The 22,023-nt window shown below is 41.4% G+C and overlaps 2 protein-coding genes across 4 annotated transcripts; one reads left to right on the forward strand and one right to left on the reverse strand.

The window, feature by feature from the left end:
• The first annotated feature begins 910 nt into the window (after positions 1 to 910).
• Positions 911 to 15,096, forward strand: LOC116707860 (uncharacterized). Its single transcript, XM_032545521.1, has 14 exons — positions 911 to 1,050; positions 3,834 to 4,169; positions 5,200 to 5,508; positions 8,588 to 8,869; positions 8,954 to 9,101; positions 10,948 to 11,117; positions 11,245 to 11,517; positions 11,651 to 11,950; positions 12,053 to 12,328; positions 12,410 to 12,572; positions 13,245 to 13,405; positions 13,527 to 13,602; positions 14,582 to 14,606; positions 14,698 to 15,096. Exons 1-14 carry the CDS (start codon positions 984 to 986, stop codon positions 14,845 to 14,847), a joined length of 2,736 nt encoding a protein of 911 aa, XP_032401412.1. The 5' UTR covers positions 911 to 983; the 3' UTR covers positions 14,848 to 15,096.
• Positions 15,097 to 15,338: 242 nt separating this feature from the next.
• rrp8 (ribosomal RNA processing 8) lies at positions 15,339 to 21,550 on the reverse strand. 3 transcript variants are annotated; one of them, XM_032545526.1, is made up of 7 exons: positions 21,046 to 21,547; positions 20,679 to 20,928; positions 19,209 to 20,025; positions 18,149 to 18,278; positions 17,960 to 18,066; positions 16,552 to 16,648; positions 15,339 to 16,183 (listed from the first exon to the last, which is right to left on the reverse strand). In XM_032545526.1, the coding sequence occupies exons 1-7, from the start codon at positions 21,148 to 21,150 to the stop codon at positions 16,070 to 16,072; spliced, it is 1,620 nt and encodes a 539-aa protein (XP_032401417.1). In that variant the 5' UTR covers positions 21,151 to 21,547; the 3' UTR covers positions 15,339 to 16,069. The 3 variants fall into 3 exon arrangements, with proteins under 3 accessions (XP_032401417.1, XP_032401416.1, XP_032401418.1); XM_032545525.1 differs by having other exon boundaries at positions 19,209 to 20,028; positions 21,046 to 21,544; XM_032545527.1 differs by lacking the exons at positions 15,339 to 16,183; positions 16,552 to 16,648 and having other exon boundaries at positions 17,956 to 18,066; positions 21,046 to 21,550.
• Positions 21,551 to 22,023: the final 473 nt, after the last annotated feature.

The raw sequence follows: 22,023 nt of genomic DNA on the forward strand, positions 1-22,023 counted from the left end.
GTATTGTGTTTTTATGGTGTAAAGCACTTTGAACTGCCTTGTTGCAGAAATGCACTACACTAACAGACTCGACTGAATGCGATGCTCTCTGAAGTCATGGAAACTCATCTCGTTGCGAACGTGTGTGCGCTGCAAGTGTGTAAGTTGTAGTATTTCCTTTTTTGTAAAACCCAGTTGCACATGCTGCAAGTTTTCTCGCTGTGCCTGCTGGTTTCAGAAGAGATCATTCAAAAAACCGTTACAAACCGCACAATAAAAAATGTGATGGCAGCATTTTTTTTTTTATATATACATATTGGGTCATCACATTCACCGTAGCGGTTTGAATGACTCAACACTAAAGCTGAAAAGATGACACGGTCTAAAACTTTGCACTGCACAACGCGTGGCTGCCTCGCTCATCCATATTGCATGCTCTCCATAAAACGGCGACAACTCAAGCAAATAATCTGTCTGAAAGAGAAGCGGCATCCAGAGTGAATTAAGGAAACATTATGTCATAAAACAATGACCCGGAGTGAGTGATTTCCCCCCAGTGCTCGGGCATAAGCAGAAGCAGTCAGACTGGCCGACTCTGAGGTTACCCCACAGGGACGGGATGGTATGAATGATAAAAGAGCTTTACCCCCTTCCCTTCCCAGCAGACGCATCCTGCAAATAGACGTGCTAAAAAATAAAAAACACACACTGGGCATCTGAGACGTAAAAAATCATGAGACATGCAAAGCTTTGCTGAAGCACTGTTTAAGAAAGGAAAACAACAAAAAAAAAGGAGAAGTTGCTCTACACACAGCTGTTTGTGTGTGTATATCTGTGCACATACACCCCATGTGGTTGGGTAAATGAACCACGCACACACTTTGGTATCAGCTGTAAAGGGTGTGCACCTATAACCATGAACCACAGAAACACACACTTTAAATACACCCTGTGCCTCCTACACAGTTGGTGCATCTAACTCTGGGTTGTTAAATGACACCATCATGGGATGCTCATTGCTGTTGATTCTGGCTCTCGTCCAAAATGTTGCACATTCCTTGGAAATTCAGGGTAAGTCTGCAGGGTTACAGCCCATCTGTGGCCGTCGGGTGTTTATGGGCTTATTTTACTGGACCTTCAGGTCTTATTTAACCTGTGGGATTTATATTCTGGGGCTGCTTTGACTTTTCCAAAATGATCAGTTAAATTATAAAGGCATGCAGCCTATAAAAATCAAATGATTAACTGTGCATGGAACTATTTCTGCCATATTTTCCTGATGGCATGCCTGCATTGTCACTCTGCCAGCGAGGGGGGTGGGGAAGTTTATTGTTATTGATCAGCTGTTTCACCTAAAAACCTCAGTAATTTCTTTACAGCCTATTAAAACTAATATATGAGGAGTGTTAAGGTGCGTTTTTCTCGGCGTAAGGGGAAAACCCTCTACGACCTGAGACCATAGGCATGTGTTGTTTTTTTTTGTTTTTTTTTTTGGCTTCTGCAAAGTCACAAAGTTTCTGAGATGAAAGTTTTAATCGTGAGGAAGAGCTCTGTATGCCTACGCTGAAGGACTTTATTTGTTTACCACATCCCCAGCCTGCAGGACGAAGACTTGCTGTGAATTGTCACTGTTGAATTTGTGAGAAAAAGAAATAACCCCCCGGGCTTTAAGAAATATGATGCACTAAATGAATGCATGTTTTTTTTCTCTCTCTCTTTTTCTCAGTTATTACCTTGTTTGTGTCCTCAAGGCGCAGCTTTCCCATTCTTGGCTGACATTTATTTTGGCAATAACCTGCAAGGGCAAATGGACCCAGAAGGCGTTACTGAAGTGATGGAGCGTATTTATTTATTTTTTCCCCGTCTCAAAGGCTTTGGAAGCCCTCCACATTGTTTCCATTTGCTGTGATATACAGTGAGCTCAGCTGCATTTCAGTTGCAAAAGAGCTGGATGAGTTCTTTGGGTTTGCCGTGACACTGTGCAGCACCGAGCTGTCGCCATTGTCCTCAATGTGAATATAAACCCAGAGAAGAAGCTCTTGGCTTCTGCTGACGGGTCAAATAAACGGTGTCCTTAAGAGCACCTTTGATGAAGTCGGCAGAGGAAGTGGAGAAGTGAACCGAGTTAGCTATGCAGGAAACACTCTTAAGTGTCTTTTAAGGGGTCTTTCCTTTGAAACGTCCCCTAAATTGTGGCTGATTTGTGCAGGAAAAGACATGTCTGTTGTCTGGATACATCATAACTTCTGAATTGTTTTCATTAACTTAATGGACTCCTCGGTTACATACACACCGCAAAGACCAGGCGGCATTCATCAAACGCGGAGTGCAACAAAGTCAATTTCTTGTCTGCAGCCTCTTTGAGTGTTGACAGACACAAGTTGAACTTCTACAGACTCTCAGCCAGCTGGAGAAAGAACTGCCAGCCAACTTAGAGCAGATATTAATAGTACTTTGATCATCTTCACACGCTGGATGCATTTCTGTTGGGGTATTGACATGACACTCATCACTGGTCTGCAGGAGAGGAAAGAAACATGTTGGGGTTTTTCCAGTGACAGTCAGGTTTTGGTGTTTGTAAGCAGAAAAACTTTAATTTCTTTATTTAATTTTCCAGTCACACGGACAGAGGATTTTTAAAGTCCACACCAAACCTTTGGTATTGCATGAAGACCTTTTTAGACCTATCGATGGAGGATTTATGGTCATGATATATCCACGTATCAAAAAGAAACAATGAAATTGAATTATATTTATTTCATCCAGAGAATATAGGTGAAGTTGACTTTTACTTCATGTAGCTGAATAACCTTTTTGGTGGAAGAGCATCCTAAGAGATCAGTTTGACTCTCAAATCAGTCATAAGGTTTGTTCACTGCTTTTCAGTCTCCATGGTAACCACCTGTTGCACTGGCTGATGGATGGTGGTAGTTTCAGCAGCATTCACCACCGCTTCAGGATGTATTGTATTCTGTGAGGACTGTCTGCGGCGCTTACCAGTTGCCTACATTTCTTGTGACAAATTCCTACATTTGCCACAATCCAGTGTTGATGAGCTGGTTGGGTGCCTAACTCCATTTCTTCTCCAGCAGGGCAGAGGCTGCACACCTGTTAGTGCAGCACAAGGTGACTGTCTAGCTGATGCGCATCCTTGCAACTGGTTGTGCCAACTTTCGACCTCGTCAGTTCTGTGTCGCCTACAAAACAGTTTGATGTGAACACTGTTCGATGTACCGGGTGACACAGAATAGGTACACGTGGCTGTAAAAATGTACTTCTGCGCGTAGGTGTGCATTGGGTCTGCGCAAAGGACCTCAGTGTAGTGAAACACGTCCGAGTACGTGGGGGCCCTTTAGACCACATGGCATGACTATTCCACTGCAGGATCACAGAACGTACAATCTAGCTTGAAGTGTAGCTTGTTGCAGTTTACAATTTTGTCACCAGATGTCACTTTTTTGCCAAACTTTAAAAAACGTCTGAATATTTTCATTGGGAATTTGAATTTCCATAGTATTCGGCAGTTACCAACATTAAGCTAAGATGATGTATGAAGAAAATATTTCTTTGTTCATACCAAAATCGCTACCTTCTGCCCTCGTATTGTCGTTTTTATTGACATGCAATTTGGAACGTTTTAATCACGACAAAACAATGAAAGACCTCTTTAATATGAGCAGTGTGACTCATCTATTGCAGTTTCATTGCTGAGAATCAAACAGACATCTGAAAGGCCTTACATGGGCCAAAGTGAACCTCAGTTCATCAGAACAACAGTTCTGCTTTTCTAGGTGTGTTCACGTGAACTTCTGACCTCTCCTTATGACTGATCATGTTGCTCCGTTGTGTCTCAGGTTCAGGTGAAGAACCAGCTACTGTCATTGCTCACAATGTCACTGGAGTCCTGGGGGAGGACGTCTACCTGAGATGTGAATATCTGGGTGCGGGTCGGATCCAGAAAGCCGAGTGGAAGCGCAAGCTCAACTCTCTGAGTAAATTCAAGCGACTGGCCGGATTTTCTCGACCAAATGAGAAGCCGTTTACCCGAGATGACTTCTCGGAACCGGCCTCTCTCACCAACCTCACGGTCAGGATGAGGGTCTCCAGCGTGGAAGCAGAAGGAGAGTACATTTGTGATTTTGAGGAAGAGGAGGAGAATTCATTTTCCGTCATCTTTGTAACTGTGCTTGGTAAGTGGAAGAAAATCCTTAATGAGACCAACTTTAAGAAGCATCTTCTAAAGCTGCAGTATGTAACTTTTATAAAATATGTTTTACATGTTTGCTAAAATGATTACTATTATGTTCTGACAGTAATCTGTATATAATACTGATAATCTGTGGAAAAAACTCAAGCTTCTCTGCCTTCTCCCTATGGTTCTGCTGTCACATGAACAAACACGCTGCTCTGTCAGAAACAGCCAATCAGAGCCCGGAGGAGGGTCTTAGCGTTGTCAACTTTATTCTGTTGTGTCGCTAGTCCGCGTGTTCAGGCTCAGAATTTCACGTGCATAAATTTCGCCATTTGCTTGACTGGTGGAGAGACAGTGATTGTCGCCACAAGCTCCATAGGAACACAGCCCATAGGCTTTTTTCTCTGCCATTAGAACATTCAGCAGCACGTACACAAGCTCAATTGACAGCGCTAAGACTTCCCTTCTGGCTTTGATTGGTTGCTTTTGACCAGGACTGGTGCATTTATTTGTTTCTTTATAATTTTCTACAGTCCCAGGGAGCTGTATAAGATGTTTCTCTGCCATTAGCACATTTAGCAGCACATACATTAGCTTGACTGACAGCGCTAAGACCTTCCTACTAGCTGATTGGATGTTTTTGAGCAGGACTGTGCATTTAGGGTTTTTTTTTGTGGGTTTTTTAAATATAATTTTTCGACTCTAGGGACTTTTATTTGAAATGGTAATTAGAAAGTAAGTGACAGAGAAAAGACACGAGGCATGTGAAGGCTGGCTGCTTCAAGCTCTGAATACCGGGCGCGCGCTCGGTATACAATTTCACCGCTTTGAATCGGGAGCGGTGGATATATTAAGGCTGGTAGCAGGTGGAGAAGCTTCTCTTTTTTTTTCCCTGTTTCAGTCAGATTATCTGTTTCATACCATACTGTTATGACAGGACATCAGTTTTAACTAATATGTAAAAAAAAAAAAAAAAAGTGTAAAAGTTACTGTAGCTTTAAAGCTAAACCTGCTCTAAATACCCGCAGCTAAACCTGAGGTACAGATGGCGGTGAGCTCGGAGACCATAAATGACACTCACTACCAGTCGGTGTCGTGCTCTGCTGTTGGCGGCAGGCCAACGCCCCGCATCAGCTGGCTGGTTGGTGGCCGTCCTCCTTCAGACTTCCCCTTCGCCGTGAACGAACGCGAAGCGGCTCACTCGAACGGCACCTCCACGCTGAGCAGCGTCCTCCGCTTCCCCACCCGCCTCCAGGACGAGCAGAGTGTGACCTGTGTGGTCAAACACGAGACCCTCCCAAACCCCGAACGCAGCACGGCGAGGGTGGAAACATACGGTAAGCCGCGCGCCTCGTCAGCGACATTTGCGTCCTCGCAGCTCGGTGGCCGCGAGGCGTTGCATCACAAGTTTGCAATCAAGCATCATGACTCAGCAGCTTACAACACTTTAACTTTCTCCTGCTGTTCCCTTTCACTCTGCTCCGCATACACACTGACAGACCATAAATCACGCAGCGCACTGCGGCGCATTCATGTGGGATTGCAGTATTTCACTGAATTTGAGCAAAGGGAACAGGATAAAAAGCAGGAAAGTTGCTTTAAAAACAATGATATAGTGCAGTGCAGAGCTTTGGTGACCGATTTAGAGCAGAACGTGGAGGGTGCCTGCAAATCAGAAGCGTTCAAGAACACCTGTTGAGCTGTGTGGAAATATGTTTTGCTTATTTATTACAATAGCTGGGATCAATTTGAGCTGTTAGATCCAGCAAATATGTTTACAGTGATGGTCTGAGGTAATGGGTAAAGAATGGGTCAGGATTTTACTCCACAATCATCTCAAGGTTGCTGCTGTCCCAGTTGCCGGTGCACCTTGTTCTAACTCACGTTTTCCTTCCACTCAACTTCCCATGAACATGCCAGTGAGCAATCAGCTTCTTTAGCAATCATCTTTCCTGGTATAGTCTCCTTATGGAGGGTTTTAGAACAAATCTAGAAACATCAACATTAAAGATGTTTGATTATTTTTGTGAAAATAATTTTTAATGATGTGAGGAAAAATAGTTCTAGAAAAATAGCAGTGGTACTTTTAGTGTTAATCTGTTGAGGGGGGAAAAAAGCTATTTGTTATTAGCTCTATATTTAAAAACATTAAGTCATAAATTAAATAGTGAAGGTGCAAAAGACAAAGCTGCTTCAGGGCGTCTTGGCCCTATTTACGCCCATCATCATGTTTATGTTTATTCTGAGGGCCTGCTTGAAAGGTGCAATATGTGGCATTAGGCGACCAGTGATTTTCACCAAAGCAGCCCTCGCCGAAATAGGAAGTGAGACCTTCTCGCAGCCATTACAAAGAGATCAGAGGAAGAAAACATGGAAGTTACGCCTGATTAAAGGCATGCTCTGTTGTGCACAGCTGTATTGCTAACCCTCAAAAATGTCAAATATTTGAGTCCTCAAAGCTGGTGGTAATCTCACAAACAGTTGCGCTTCACACACACACAAAAGGAAGTTATGTGCATCTGTACCACTGTAATTTTACATCACATTGAAACGATAAACAGATGCCCTGCCCATTTTTTTCTATTGCAGCTGAAAACTGCGACTTAACCAACTGCGACCTTGCTGTTCAATATGAAAACACAAAACTATTCGCTTCCCTTAAAAGGTTTTAGAACTTCTCAAATTGCACTTTCTCAAAGTGATGTTTATCTGTTTTTTAAAATCTTTTTCCAAATAGACAAATATCTTTTCCAAATAGCAGTAAGACCCCAGACTGGGATTTCAACCCAGGACCTTCTTGCCACAAGGCAACAGTTCTACCAACTATTCCACCATGCAGACAAAAAAAAAAACGTTTTTAAATATAGATCCAATAACAAAAGCAGTTTTAGCAGGTTTTTTTTGTTTGTTTTGTTTTTCATGCAGTACTTAAACTAGATTTTCTCAATGGAACATCACTAAAAGTACCAGTAATATTTTTTAGAACTATATTTTTAATAATTAAATTAGAAATTAAAGTGTTTTTACCCACAATGTTATAAAAAAAAATCCCATGGTAAAATGTCTTTTCTTTACTCTAAAACCACAAAATAGAAATAAAATGGTGATTCTTTACAAATGACAAAAAGCTCCTATTATAGTTGTTTGTTAAAGTTATTTGTCAAAACAACGATTTGTCTCTTTTCTTTTCTTTCTTTTTTTTTTTACTCGTATAACATTCACGCCCCTCAACAAGTTTTATTTGAGCAAAAATGGCTCTTTGGATTGTAAAGGCTGCAGACCCCTAATCTAAACCGTTTCATTGTAGTTCTGGCTGTGTGCTCAGTGTCGTTGTCATTAATCTCCCATGCAAGCATTCGGCTGTGCAAACGCCTGGTGGGACCAAGCTCCGCCTTCAATGACGAAGCTCCTCCTCGGAGTTTCCTAGCATCCGTCTCACAAGCAGCACTCTCCTGCAATTCCCCCACTCAGCTCCTTCAGACTAGCCAACAACAATTAGCAAACACCTGATGGAACTGCACATTAACTGAGCTCATTATAGGAGCTACTTCTCAGTGCAATTCTGGTAAAAACGTTTTCAAAGGGCTAATAGAAAATGACTTCCTAAAGACGGAGTGACAGGACAGGAGTTCCTTCTTTCAAGATTTCTCCGTGTTTAGCCCCACTCATGTTCCCATGCGATGGTGTGTTCAGGGTCATATACAGTGTTTGTTTTCCTCGGCACATTGGGTTTTGCATAGAGGCTTTTCAGTCCACGCTTTAAGCCATGCAGTACGTCCAAATTGCTCCAGCGACTGTCGATGTGGCGCGCCGTACGGTAAGCGCTGGCCCGGCCACGCAGCTCATTTGTCTACCATAAATTTACACTTGTGCTGAGGTCATTTTCTGACTGCTGTGGTTAAATCACACGTAGCTTGGTGGAGGTGTTAACGGATGGAACGCTTTTCGATCTGAAGTGAGTTAACTCCCAAACACCTGAGCTATTACGAAGTGTTTTCTCACCTTTGCTGCTCGTTAGGGATGTCGGCGTGTTGCGTGAAGCGACTTTTAGTACGTTTGATGACAGACTGCAGCCCTGGTGATTTCCTGGTATTAAAACCTGTGGTTCTGCTTTGCTTTGGTTGGACAGCAGCTGCTTCAGACATCTGCGCTCAGCTGCAGCTTTAAGACAGCAGATGGGACAGGTGATAAGCCCATAAGTCTGCTCTAAAACACAAACAGGACCCGCTCGGTCCCACTCCATTTTCGGCCCATGTTTGCTTAACTCGCTGCTCATCCGGGCCGCTAACTTCCTATTCAACAAAAACATCACAGAGCCTTTCTGACTTTTTAATTTGCTGGAGAAAACATGAACCCTTGGAGAAAGAATAACTCGTTCTTCCCTTTTTTCTTCTTCTTTGTCTTCCTGCTTCTCAGCGAGGCCAAACGTGACGATTAAAGCAGAGATGGTACAAGAAGGAGGAAACGATTTCTGGGTGGTCTCTTGCGTTTCTTCCGGAGGGAGACCCGACGCTGACATTTCCCTGGCTTTGGACGGGAACGAAGAGGTGCGAAGAGAGAACGGCGAGAATTCAGAGGGGAGAAGTCTCTCCGTCCGGCTCCCTGTGGCGGCGCACCAGGGCCGCAACGTCACCTGTGTGTTTAAACACCCAAAGTTCTCACACCCTGAGGCGAGAGGCGTCACCCTGCCCACTTTGTGTAAGTATAGAGTCTCAGAATCAGGAAAGCTTTGTTTCTAATGTGGGGAAGCAGAAATGAAAAACGCTTTTGTTGTATCTGCAGACTTGTCTGGAGTTCAGCTTTTGAGAAGCAGCAGCGGTGAAGACTTGAAAGCGGCTGAATATTTAGAGCTTCACGAGGGAGACGACGGCGTTGTTATCAGCCTGGAGGTCACAGGGAATGTGCCACGCTACAGCATTATCTGTAAAAAGTAAGAGGTATTTGGTGATACGGAGGTGCTTCATAAATTTCATGATACAGCGTAAGCTTCAGGTTAAACTGTAGCAATATAATGATCTAGCAGCTTGTTAATTAGACGCAAGCAAACAGAGGTCAGTGTATGAGAGTTTGTAGTGGTGTTTTTAGCATTTGCCTTTATTTACAAACCCTGAATTTCTATTAATGCATCATAGAGTACCTTTTTAAAAAAATTCTAAATTTGTCTAATTTTGTTACAATATTAAACTCTAGAAAGGTGGGTTTTTTTTCCTGTAATTTATTATATCTGTAACAGATTTTAATTTCAATGTGGTGATTAAATATTGGATTTCAGGTAAAAGTCGCATAACTGACTAATATTTTCCATATACACACACCTGAACAGAAACAACCTAGACATGCTGGAGAGGATGTGGTGAAACATTTGGTGGCATCAAACCACAAGTGACAGACAGTAGGAACCAGATTCTGGTGTTTTTTTAAAACTCATTTCATTGTTTACTCGATTTCTCACGACATCCTAAAAGATAACCAAGAAGAAAAAAAAAAGAAGAATTTACAATAACTATAGTGCATAATTTAAATATACACAATCAACTGAACGCAAAATTAACAAATACAGCAAAGAAAATGCAACAAAATTGGGCTGAACACACTGAACAGTGTGTTCAGCCCAATTTATTTATTTAGTTCCATTGATGTCAGTCCATTTTACAAGGCAAACGGGTTTAATTTAGATCCAGTTATTTATCCATTATCTGATCCAGTTATTTACCCAATAAATAATTGGGGGTTGTGGGTTGGTGCCTATCTCCAGTAGAAAGGCAGGATACTTAATGGACAGATTATCAGTCCATCACAGGGCAACAGAGAAACACACAGGACAAAATTCATGCACATATTCATTCTAAAGGGTCATTTGGAGAGGCCGATTAACCCAACAATCGTTTATTGGGACTGTGGGAAATGGGAGTACCCAGAGAGAACCCACGCATGCACAGTGAGAACATGCAAACTCCACGCAGAAAGACCCCAGCCTGGATTTGAACCCAGGACCTTCTTGCTACAAGGCAAAAGTGCAACAACTGCATATCCCTACAAATCAATTCAATGAATTCCAATGCAATCCATTATTCAACAGGACTTCTTTGGGATGTAGTGAAAAAGTATCTTGCGTGATGCTCTCATGTCAATGTGGACCAAAATTTATTAGAAGTGTTTCAGAGACCACAGTTCGCATGCTTACCCGTATTGGACAATGGACAGAAAAATCATTTCCTGGTCCAATGAATTTTAATGTCAGATAGTACGGTCACAATCTGGCATAAACAAGAAAACAAGCAGCCACCCTAATTTGGATTTTATCCGTCGTACCTTGGGCCACTTACAACCTGCTGAGGATTGTTTGTATTTGTACTGCCGCTGAACATAGCCATGCTTTTGTGGCCAACTTCGGGCGGCTACTTTTGCAGGACAATGTAACCATGCCATGAATGGGCTTGCTGTACATCAACAGCCTCTGAAGTCACCAGATCTAGCCAAGAACAATTGAGGGAGCTCTGAAGACACAATGTGGACCAACCCGGAACAAGCAAAGTGTACCTAATAGCAGGTAGTGAATACGGACGAGAACTCAAAGGCTTTGGCTCAGGAGCAGGAAAGCTAAACACAGAAATACATGACCTGTAGTACTCTCAATGGTAAAAACAGAGAGTAGCAGCAGCAGCTCTGCCAATGAACCTAATGTGATCAAACAAAGATGTCCTGACCCAGGGGTACTTTCTCGGCTATTGACACCTTGGCTTCATTGTTTTTGTCTTTGTGTATTTGCCCTGTAGAGATGATGGACCCTTGCCTGAAGACGTGGAGCTGGTTGGTAGAAACCTCACAATTCAAAGTCTGGTGAAGCATCAGCATGCTGGTCTGTATGAATGCAACTGCTCCTACCTCCACCTTAAAGCAACGCTGCAGTTTAACCTCACAGTTAAAGCTCAACCTCCACTGCTGGGTGGGTAAAAAAAAAAAAAAAGAAAAGAAGATTCATTTGACTTCAAATGGTTTTCTTCAATATACCTTCATGGTATTGCTCAAGAAATTTTGATGTGGAGCCTCTCTCGCCACATTCTTTCTTTCAGTTTCTCCCACAATCAGGGTCGATTCACGTAGTGGAGGTGGATTCAGGATGATTGAGTGCGCAGCGGCCGGTGCCGTTCCTGCAGCCAACGTTTCTTGGATTCTACCAGAGGCTGATTCTAAAGACTTTTGGTCCAATTCCACTTTTTATAACGGGACCCACTCTGTTTTGCTCCTTCCTGCATGCTTGCCTCAGGAGCTCACAGCGTTGTGTGTGATAAATCACCCTGCATTTAAGGAAGCACAGAACAGAAGTGTAACACTCCCACTTTGCGGTATGTTCTACAAATCAGTCAATATACAACTTAGCACATATTTGGCTGCACAGTCGCACCATGGATTCTATCAATTACTCAGAGGAAACACCTCATTTCCTGTTTTTAACTTCTTTTTTTTTTTCCCACGCAGCTCGACCAAACATCACCGTCAGCCTCAGCTCTGAGTGGGAAAGTGGTCAGAAATACTCAAAGATGAACTGCTCTGTTGTCAGTGTTGCCTCTGCTGCAGCTGTAGCCTGGCACACGGGAAACAAAAACGACATCATCAGTTATTCAACAGAAACTGAACTTCAGGCCGAGGGTTTGGTATCGACCTGGAGCTCTGTGTTTTTTCTGACCTCTCTTTATGCCGGTCAGAATTTTACTTGCACCGTGAAACATGCAAGTTTGGAGAGTCCAGAAGAAAGAACAATACGCATTCCGCTGCAAAGTATGTCAACTTTTTCCTCAGATGATTTTTTTTCCCCCTTGACAAATAAAGCCCCAAAACTACTGCTCACCTCCTTCCTGCCACCGCTCTTTTCTTTTTCAGAACCCCCTCGGCTCAGTGCGTCTGTGGTGAGACAGCAAGACTCCCTTCACTGGCTGGCAGTGTGCGACTGCAAAGGGGATTGTGTTGGCTCAAGCCTTGCATGGGCCCTTCCTAAAAAAGCCACAGGTGAAACAATACGGCACACAAGACAAAAAGGACACATAAAGCTGACTTATCAGTTTCCTCTGGTCCTTCACGAGGGCCACAACCTGACCTGTGTGTACCAATCGGACAACGGGGTCACACAAAGTACGACTATTCGCATCCCTAAATACTGTGAGTGCGACTGAGGGTCATAAGAACACAAATGCACAGATTTTTCTTAAGATGCTTGATGTTCATCTCATGTTTCTGCAGATATCTCCTCTGTAAAAGTCCTGAACAGCACGAGCACCCTGCGGAGCCGCTACGTCGATCAGCCTGTTGTGTACAGAGTGTCCGTCTATGAGAATCGACCCAACCAGAAAGTGCTGCTTGGAGTTGAAGGAAACGTGCCGGATTACAGCCTTGATTGTCGAAGGTGGTTTATCCCTTTGCTGCAGAGGATCTTAAACGTACTCAGAAGTACCACCTCAGTAAACACTTGCTACCTAAATCAGGACAGAATAGAATCTTTACTGTCATTGCAACAATCAACCATTGTACAAAAAAACGTGGGTGAAATTCCCAAGATAAAAACAATGATTTTAAAAAGACTTATATTGTCGCTATCAATTGACAATAGACATACACAAGCTCAAATTGACCTCTTGGTAGCCTTCACCATGGTGATGACGGATGGGTAATCATACCTTTGTGTGTTCAACTTTTTCCTCAATGTTGTTGTAAGACATATGAAAATACCTCTACCTTCACCTAATTATGCATTTACCACTGGAGCATGCATACAATCTGGTGCCCAGATAAGCTATGTTGCTATGGAGTATTTTGCTAACTAGCTACATAGCATTTCAACATAATACAATGGTACACAACTGTTTACTCTCTCTTGTTGTAGGCTCAAGGTCAAAGGAAGAAAAACAAATAACAGATGAAAAAAAAAAAACCTAGTTTCTCAGGTGTTTTTTGTTCCCCCCTAAGTGACAAAGAGAGCTGCTTCTCTGCTAGCTCTTTTGTTAGCCATTGAAAACGATTCAATAAGAGGTGCTTAGCAAATGTTTGAGCCTAAATTTTAGCCTTGTTTGTGTTTTAGGAGTGATGGCTCAATTGTTCAACTGGACGGGGCTGCAGTGATCCTTCAGCCTGACCCTTCGGGGCAGAATAAAGGCCTGTACACCTGCTTTGCTTCTTTTTATCATCACACAGCGTCTGTCAGCTTTCAAGTGGAAGTCCTGAGAGAGAGCGAGCAGCTCAGTAAGTGTTGGTGCTCCCGAACACATTTAGTCAAGAACCCCTTATGCTATCTGGATGCTGGCGTGTGTTAAGTGTTTTAGGCCTTGTTGAGATGTCTGATAGCCGTGGTTCTGTGTTGCAGTGCTGATAGTCCTGATCTGCATCTCTTCAGCCTCGGCGATCCTTATCGTCTTCACCGTCATCCTCTGCGTATGCTGGTGAGTCCCGCAGGCGGAGGCTCGGCAGGTGACGCTCAAATGAGGGCAGCGCTGCCAACACAGTACTTTCAGTACAACGTGAGACAAACAGGATGTGTGGATCGTTAACCCAACTCACCAGCCAACCACTCCAGTGTAGTTATTCACAAACAGGAAAGCTGTGGCAGAAGCAGACAGGTGCCTCTGCCACCGCAGTCCCCGCTTGCTCTAGGCAGGTAGAAATTGTTCGGCGCAGTGCAAAAACAGATTTATTTTCTAGTTTTCTGCTCTAGGTTTCAGGAAGCTTAAAGTCATTTTACTTCTGGTCCATTACCAGAAGGTAATGTCATTCAAGCGGTTTGTACATCAGTCTTGACATGATTTTTTTTTTTTTTTATGCTACTGCTGGGAAAAGTTGGGTCACAACTTTAACAACTTTGGAGGGACATCCAAAGTTGTTAAAGTCATAGTTGTAAAAGCTGTTTGTGGCTTTTACCTTCAGAGGTTTCTATACTTGGTGAGACTCGTATTAAGAAAATAAAGCCACATAAAAGAGATTTACAACTTGTTTCAGTAAGCTTGTGACTTCTGCTCCAACATTTGGATTGGAGCTGTCTCATTGTCCGTGGGATGATGCCGGCAGGCTAATTTTGGAAGGTCAGTCACCCGGTGAACAAGAACAAAACATGACTCCCCAAGAGAAAAGTTATTTAGAGTTTACCTCAGGCCTCCTGACCTTCCACACCGACTCAGGAGAACATGACAGTGCAGGTCCTTCTCCAGGCTATGATTAAAGACGAAGGAAGCTGCTTCTCAGAGATCAGTGGCAAAGAGTTGGGTCAATTTTCCATCTGCTAAAATTCATGTTGCATGCACTGCCATCAAGTAATTCTGATTCTGAGCTCACAATTATACCACACCGCCATCTAGTGGCGGTGTGGTATAATTGCCACTAGATGAAAACAAACCTTTTCTAAGTTGCCTTTTTCTGGTTTTGCAGTAAAAGAAAGAAGACACCATACAAGGTACATTTCAACATCCTATCATTTGTTTTTAACGTTTTCTGAAACTTTTAGCTTATAAATTCTGTTTTTGTTTTTAACCTCTGTAACGAAGGAACGGGAGTCCATCTCAGCCTTGACGAGTCTCATGCACGAGCCCGGTTCACCCGAGGTCAGGAAGCCGTTGGCAGGGATGGACGGCGGTAAGGAGTATGCTCAGCTGACCAGCTTCGCCATAGTCTTTGACGCCAAGAGTACAGTGTGAGGAGAAGTCGGAGGATCTTTACATCTCATTTAGCTTAAACTGTGCATTTAACGTCCAACTGCAGCACTGTGTGTTTTTTGTGGAAATGTAGCATTTGATAAGGAACTGAATTTTGTAGCATTAATTGTTTAAAAAGCAGTGAGTTAGCACTTTTTTAAGCCTTACTTGAACTTTGTATTGAATTTTACGTATTTTGTATTTTTTATATATATATATGACAATAAAAAAAAATAAAATTTCATTACAATTTGTTCCTGTACTTTTTTATTTTTAATCTATATTCATGCACACTTGTTCACATTATCCCTTGGGGGATTTTTAGGTTGCTAAATTAGGAGAATCACAGAAGTACTGGTGTGATGACGACATCCTGAAGGTGGGGTGTCGGAAAGAGTGGGAGCTTCTTAAAAAGACAGAGGTGCAATTTCTTTTAAGTTTGTTTGATGCATAGAAAACTAAAGACAACATGGTTACTTGCTACAAAATAGCACAACGTGCCTGGAAAATCCATAATGCTGCCGCTTCAAGTCTTTATACGAGGCTGGAGCATTGCTTCCCATTCCTGTACTAGAAAATGTTTCTGCAGGTGAATCGGTCCAAATAACATAAATCTTTAGTTTTCCTAAATGACTTGAAAGAAAAAAAAAATCAAGACAATTTAAAAGAATACATGAAAAACAAATTCTTTCAAAGTTATTTGTAATAAAACTTTCCAAACAAAAAAAAACAGAATTTACATGAATTGTCTTACAAAACTTAAAACTGAGCCCATCTGAGTGATCATTTCAGCAAATATCTAATAAGGATAGAATGAAATGGCTTCAAATTACCTAATTTAAACAGGTTGAACCAGGAAACAATAATGGCAGACATTTATTCTGTGTTTACAAATCTTTCTATAACCTGAAATCTTTTGCAATCTTGATTGAATACAAGCTGTAGCATTTTAGGTGAACATTAAGGAGGTTTGGATTTTCTTCAGTTTATTGCGTTTTTGGGTTTCTTCAGGTCATTACAAAGACCTGATCAAATTAAATAGAAGCAAATTCTACCAATACATTAGTAAAAGAAAACTAAATATGAAGAGTTTTGGGTCATTTCCTGTTTCTGTATCAAAACTGCAACCAACTGTCCGCCCACTGCCAAGTACAGGAAACGGAGGTGCAGTCAAATGACCTGCTGATTTACATAAACATTTTACACATCAACTTCTCCACTGTCGTCATCTTTTCTTGTATAGACAAGGCCTTAACTGCAGTCCGAACTTCTTCACGTTTTGGGGAACATTTCCTGTCTTCACAAACTCGAAGGAGAAGAAATGACTGTTTTCTGTGTCCTAGAAGAAAAAAAGACAAGACAATTATTTCTACAGCTTCACCTAAACTCGAGATGCTAACATGCTCAAAATCTTGATCTGAATGACTTGCAGGTTATCTAAGCACACTGTGTTTAACCATATGTTTGTTGCCAATAATAAACCAGTTCACAGAATGTTCTTTTCAGCTCGTGGTTTTCTGCCCACTGCGCCACAAACTAGAAATTATATTTAAAAAAAAAAAAATGCTGCAGACAGCCACCAGCTCACGCTGTGTGCCCTGAGTAAATGATAAAGTCTTGGCACGTAAGTCTGAGCTCATTAATTAAAAAATATTTTTTTTCCTAAATCACAGGAAAATATCACATTTGAGATGTTCGAGTCCTCACCTTGGATGTCATCTTAAAACCCAGGCCTGCTAGTGCAGAGATGAAGTTCTGCACGTTGTCAAATCGGCTCGCTACTTCTGCAACTTTCAGGACGCCCCTGTAATGATTGGACATTAAAAAAAAATGTAAACAACCCAAAATAGATTCATGCGAAACTGTTCAGCTTATTAATAGTTTGCAGGTGAGAGATACGACTGCAAACATCTACGTGTCGCCTTCAGGTTTTTTTTCTGATAGGCTTTTTTTATTATATTATTCTAATGATTAATTGTTAAAAAAAAAAAATTAACCACTTAAGGTTTTTTTATTATTATAGAATATTAGAAATACATTAGAGGATACTACTAATAAGAATTATCATTCAACTCCTTTTTAAGTTAGAAATTAAATGTTTTACTGCCTAAAATGCAATAGGACAGAATTCCTTTAGTGAACACTTGATCGTTGGTAGCAAAGGAGGCATCTGTGGCAAAAAAATCCTTCTACCATCAACCTGTGGAAGGCTGAGGCCTTATAGCTTGACCTAAGATCAGTACACTGTTGGGCTGATCTGTTGATGATTTTTTTGGATAGCAAAAGATACTAAATAGGAGATTTTCTTTTTTCTTTTTACAGAACTTGAAGCTGGAGCTCGGCCATTGGAGCATGTCTGGGCAGAACACACAGCTCTGGAAAAAAAACTAAGAGACCACTTAAAACTATCAGTTTCCCTGCTTAAATGTTTGGGTAAAATGAATCACAATGCAAAGAAAATACGTTCATATTCATTCAGAAACAACAATACTAATGCTTTAACTCAGGAAGAGTTGAGAAATCAATATTTGGTGGAATAATCAGGAGGTTTTCAAGAGTGCAGTGGGCTCTTCATTTTTTCCAGAGCTTTACTAACAGACAAGTGAAGGTTTTTTCTTTTTTTATCTTGAATGCAAAATGTATACATTTTTTGTATAGTTTTGGCTTCTTTACTGTTTTGACTGTGCTGTTCTTTCAGCAAACTGCCTTTATTTTTGAGTTTGTACACTCCAGGTAACGATTAATTGATGACTGGATTCCTTGACGACTGTTTCAGTGAATTTGACTGAGTGTGAGGTAAATCCAATGAACACTCGGGGAAAACTCCACATGTTTCGATACGCAAAGCTGGTAGAGAGACATTCTGCAATTTGCAGCTTTACAATTCGGTTCTAGGTAGCATCGACTCAAAAGAACGGGATGCAAATAAAAGTTAGACTTTTTATTTTTTTTTTCCTGGATAATAAAAACTTAAAAGCTCTTAAATTAAAAACGATGCACTACATAAGCCACGTTACGTAGTTGTAAGGCGACAAAATGTGGAGAAGTCCAAGTGGTTTAAATATGACTGGAAGGCTGAAGCTGACATGTGTACAATCAACCTTCCCTTGTTTACCTCATTTTCAAGACGCGGTTGGCTTCTGCCAGGAATTCGACCAGGTTGGTCCCCATGAGGGACAGACAGAACACGGCGATGTCCACAGAGTCGTCACCGAGAGGCACCTGCACGGACGAGCTGCATGTTTACTCACACGGAAAACACAGAGAGCGCGTACACGGCCGGCGGCCGAGCAGGCCGACTCACTTTGGCCATGTCACAGACGGTGACGAGGTCACAGGCGGCAGCCAGGTCGAAGCTGTGCACTTTGTTCTTCACGCTGCGCGCGATCTTACAGTCACCGCATCCGAAGTCTGCCACTACCAGGGAAGGTGACCTGCAGCAAATTATAACCAAAAGGAAATAAATAAATAAAATCTGCTTTCTTTAAACAAGAATCCTCTTTCTCAAACAGCTTTCTCCTCTGCTAGCAAGATGTTGATAAAGGCTGTTTTCTCACAGCGGGTAAAAAAAAGGATCAATTTCACAGAGCAGAGCAGTGCTATGTCTGCAGCAGTTATTTATTTACAGCAAACGTTCTTAAAAGAACACTATATATATATATATATACACAGTATATATATATATATATATATATATATATATATATATACAGTACAGACCAAAAGTTTGGACACACCTTCTAATTCAATGGGTTTTCTTTATTTTCATGACTATTTATAAGGCAAGAAATCCCACTTATTAACCTGACAGGGCAGGTTGACCTATGAAGTGAAAATCATTTCAGGTGACTACCTCTAGAAGCTCATCAAGAAAATGCAGAGTGTGTGCAAAGCAGTGATCACAGCAAAAGGTTGCTACTTTGAAGAAACTAGAATATAAGGGCTATTTTCAGTTGTTTTACACTTTTTTGTTTAGTGCATATTTCCACATGTGTTATTCATAGTTTTGATGCCTTCAGTGTGAATCTACAATGTCAATAGTCATGAAAATAAAGGAAACTCATTTAATTAAAAGGTGTGTCCAAACTTTTGGTCTGTACTGTATATATAAACATACATACAAGTAAATGCTCCAATCTGTATTATGATCCGATTAAATGGGGGGGAAAGAAATTAGATTTTTCCTTTTACTTAAAAACAGTGCCTCTATATGTTGGGGTGGTAAGTTGCAATTTGGTTATAAATTCATATTTTTCCTGTGCAGTTCATGGACAAACTGGTATGATAAAATCAAAGCAACAGACAGATGGACAGATGGATGGAAGAGTGAATGGGTGGTAAATGGATGGATGAATTGCTCTGACCTCTTGTGGATGTAAGCGATGATGGCGTCCAGCGGGTTGGCGGGCCACCTCTGGACCTGTGCCGTGTATCCTCTGTGGTACACCCAGAATGCCTCTGGGTCCTGCTGGAACATGCGCCTGGCCTCGCCGCTCGCCGTGCTGTACAGACGCTCGTTGATGTAGCGGAAGCGCGCCGCCTCCAGGCGCTGCTCCATGCGGGACCTGAGGGAGTCGGAGCGGCTCTGCTCCGCCGCCGCCTCCGGGACCGCCGCCTCCATCTCCGTCCTCTCCACTGGACCCTCGCCGACCCTTTCCTGGCGGAGGAGGATCTTCTGCAGCTTCTGTCTTTTCAGACTCCGCTCCTTGCTCAGCTCAGGTTTCTGTCGGTCGGTGCTCGCCACCTGAACACCTGCTCCGTGTTTTAATCCCTCAGCAGAGAATTCAGATCCACTTTTTAACCTCTCCGCCTCCAGCTGGTTTTCCCCTCTTGCCGCGCTGCATCCATCTGCCTCTCTCTCCGTGTTCTTCCTTTTCACTTTCTCCTTCTTTTGTTTCCGGTTTGCCGTCTGGCTGATGTTTTCCCCGTTGCCGTTGTGTGGATCTTTTTTGACGTCTTCTGCTGCTTCCCGTTTATCGGCGGTTCGAGCTCCGTCTGCATCGTCCTCAGGTTTGTTCTGGCGGAACTTGTTCTTGGATCTCTTCTTATTCTTCATCTTGTTTCTCCACTGCTGCCTGCTCAGCCTCTCTGGGTCTTGCTGTTTGTTTACACTCTCTTGAGAAGGTTCTGGAACTTTTTCAACTTCTGTCTCCGCTGAAGGCATCCTCTGTGCTTTTGAGGCTACTTCAGAAAAAACAAACAGAACAATTTAATCACTTCTTCACTCAAGAATGGTACAGAATGTAGAAATTTTAATATTTTATCGATGCTCGAGTAAACGTTTGGGTAGAAAGGACTATTCATATGTTGACTTTTTCTCTTTAACAGCTTTACAAAGATGTACAGAGCTGCCCACATTTTGAACACACCCTGGTAAAGAGCCTTAATGCAAACTGCTCTGTTATTACAGCAGAAAACTCGCAAACAAACAACTAACAAAAATGAATCTTTTGATTTTAAAAAAAACTGCACACCAGTGTCAATTGTCAGACATTTATTGACTAAAAAAATGTCAGAACATTACTAAGAGATCAGTTGTTGTTGTTATTATTAAATTATCTAAAAATCTAAAGTTCAGCAGTTATTTGTGATTTTGGACAATTCATTCGCTTTGACGTAAAGTTTAAATGAGGGACAGAATTTTTGCTCCCCAATGACAACATTTAAAACAATCTCAGTTTTTGACCTTGGGATTATTTTAAAGATTGTTTACATTTGTTTTTTAACTAAGTTAACTTTTTCTAATTTTATCTGTGTGAAATTATGCTACTGCAATAAAAGATTAATCCCAATAAATGTGGACGTTGTCAGACTACATCCTAGGAGTTACTAACCAGGTTTGTTTTCCCTCTTCTTCTTCTTCAGTTGTTTCTCTTTGACAGTTTGACGGTCGTCTCCACCTTCCTGCGTCTCCTCTGACTGCTCTCCATGTTTCCTCCTTTTCTTCCTCTTCTTCCTTTTACTGGGTGATGAAGGGACTTCCGTCTCACTGCCGCTGTCCTGCTCATGGTCGCTGCTCCTCCAGTCTGGTGTCGACCCCAGAGTCTCCAGGGTCCGCAGCAGGCTCTTCTTCCCAACATTGGACTAACCGAGACAGCGAGAATAATTACGCAGGGTTTTTTTTGTTTGTTTGTTTGATTTATTACAATTAGAAAATGAGAAAGAAGTGGAGAAAAGCTATTAAAACTATGAATTATTTACCTTTAGCTGTATACTGTTGTTCGCCTTTTGAGACTTTTTAAAGACAGCTTTGCTCAGGATTCGTCCCTCTTGCTCGTCGCTCCAGTCCTCATCCTCATTAAACATTTTTTTTCCCCCTCAATTCCTGTCAGGAAAAAAAAAAAAACAACCTACAAACTATCCCTCGCGAATGCCACCTCTTCTATGACTCTTCCGGTTCAGGGAGTGTTTGGTTCAAAAACAAACAAATTATTGGGTTCAGCCTAAAACAAATATGCGTGAGAACGAAGAATGTTTTCCTTCATGAAGCTGCAGGGAAGTTTCTTGTCAAGAAGGGAATACCACGTTGGTTTATTTCATGTGCTGTCGAGGAAGAAAAACAGAACTACGGACGCGGGCGGATGACGTAGTGAAAAGACTAGTGATGTCTGGGATACGAAGTTTTTTCCTGTTGTCTCACATCGCTTAATAACTATTGGTAATTTCTTACTAATATTAATACATAATTCTAATATACTACTAACTAGTTTTTATCTTTATATTGTTATATTTATATTATTATAAAATATATCTATGTATATACAATTATGAAATATAAATAAACACAATCATGAAATCTAAAAAAATATAATAATAATAATAATAATAATAATAATAATGTTATAATAACATTTTAATGTAATGTTATAATTATACAAAGTATAATAATTCAAAAATAATGCGATCTATTGGCATAAAAAAACCCTCATCTTTGGAAATATTGCTATATTGACAAAGAAATTAGTATAGTCTCGAATTTGCTCAACTTTGTTGTTTGGGACATTCATCAGCTTTTGTCAGTTTATTATTATTATTATTATTATTATTATTATTATTATTATTATTATGCTATTCTTTGTTACGTTTTGCGTCATACAGTTTGAAGAACAAACGATACAACAAAGAGAAAAAGAAAAGAAAATAAACACGACCTGAGGCGGTGATTTTTGACTTGTTGCA

The sequence above is a fragment of the Xiphophorus hellerii genome, chromosome 18 (assembly GCF_003331165.1).
Source record: "Xiphophorus hellerii strain 12219 chromosome 18, Xiphophorus_hellerii-4.1, whole genome shotgun sequence".
NCBI lineage: Eukaryota > Metazoa > Chordata > Actinopteri > Cyprinodontiformes > Poeciliidae > Xiphophorus > Xiphophorus hellerii.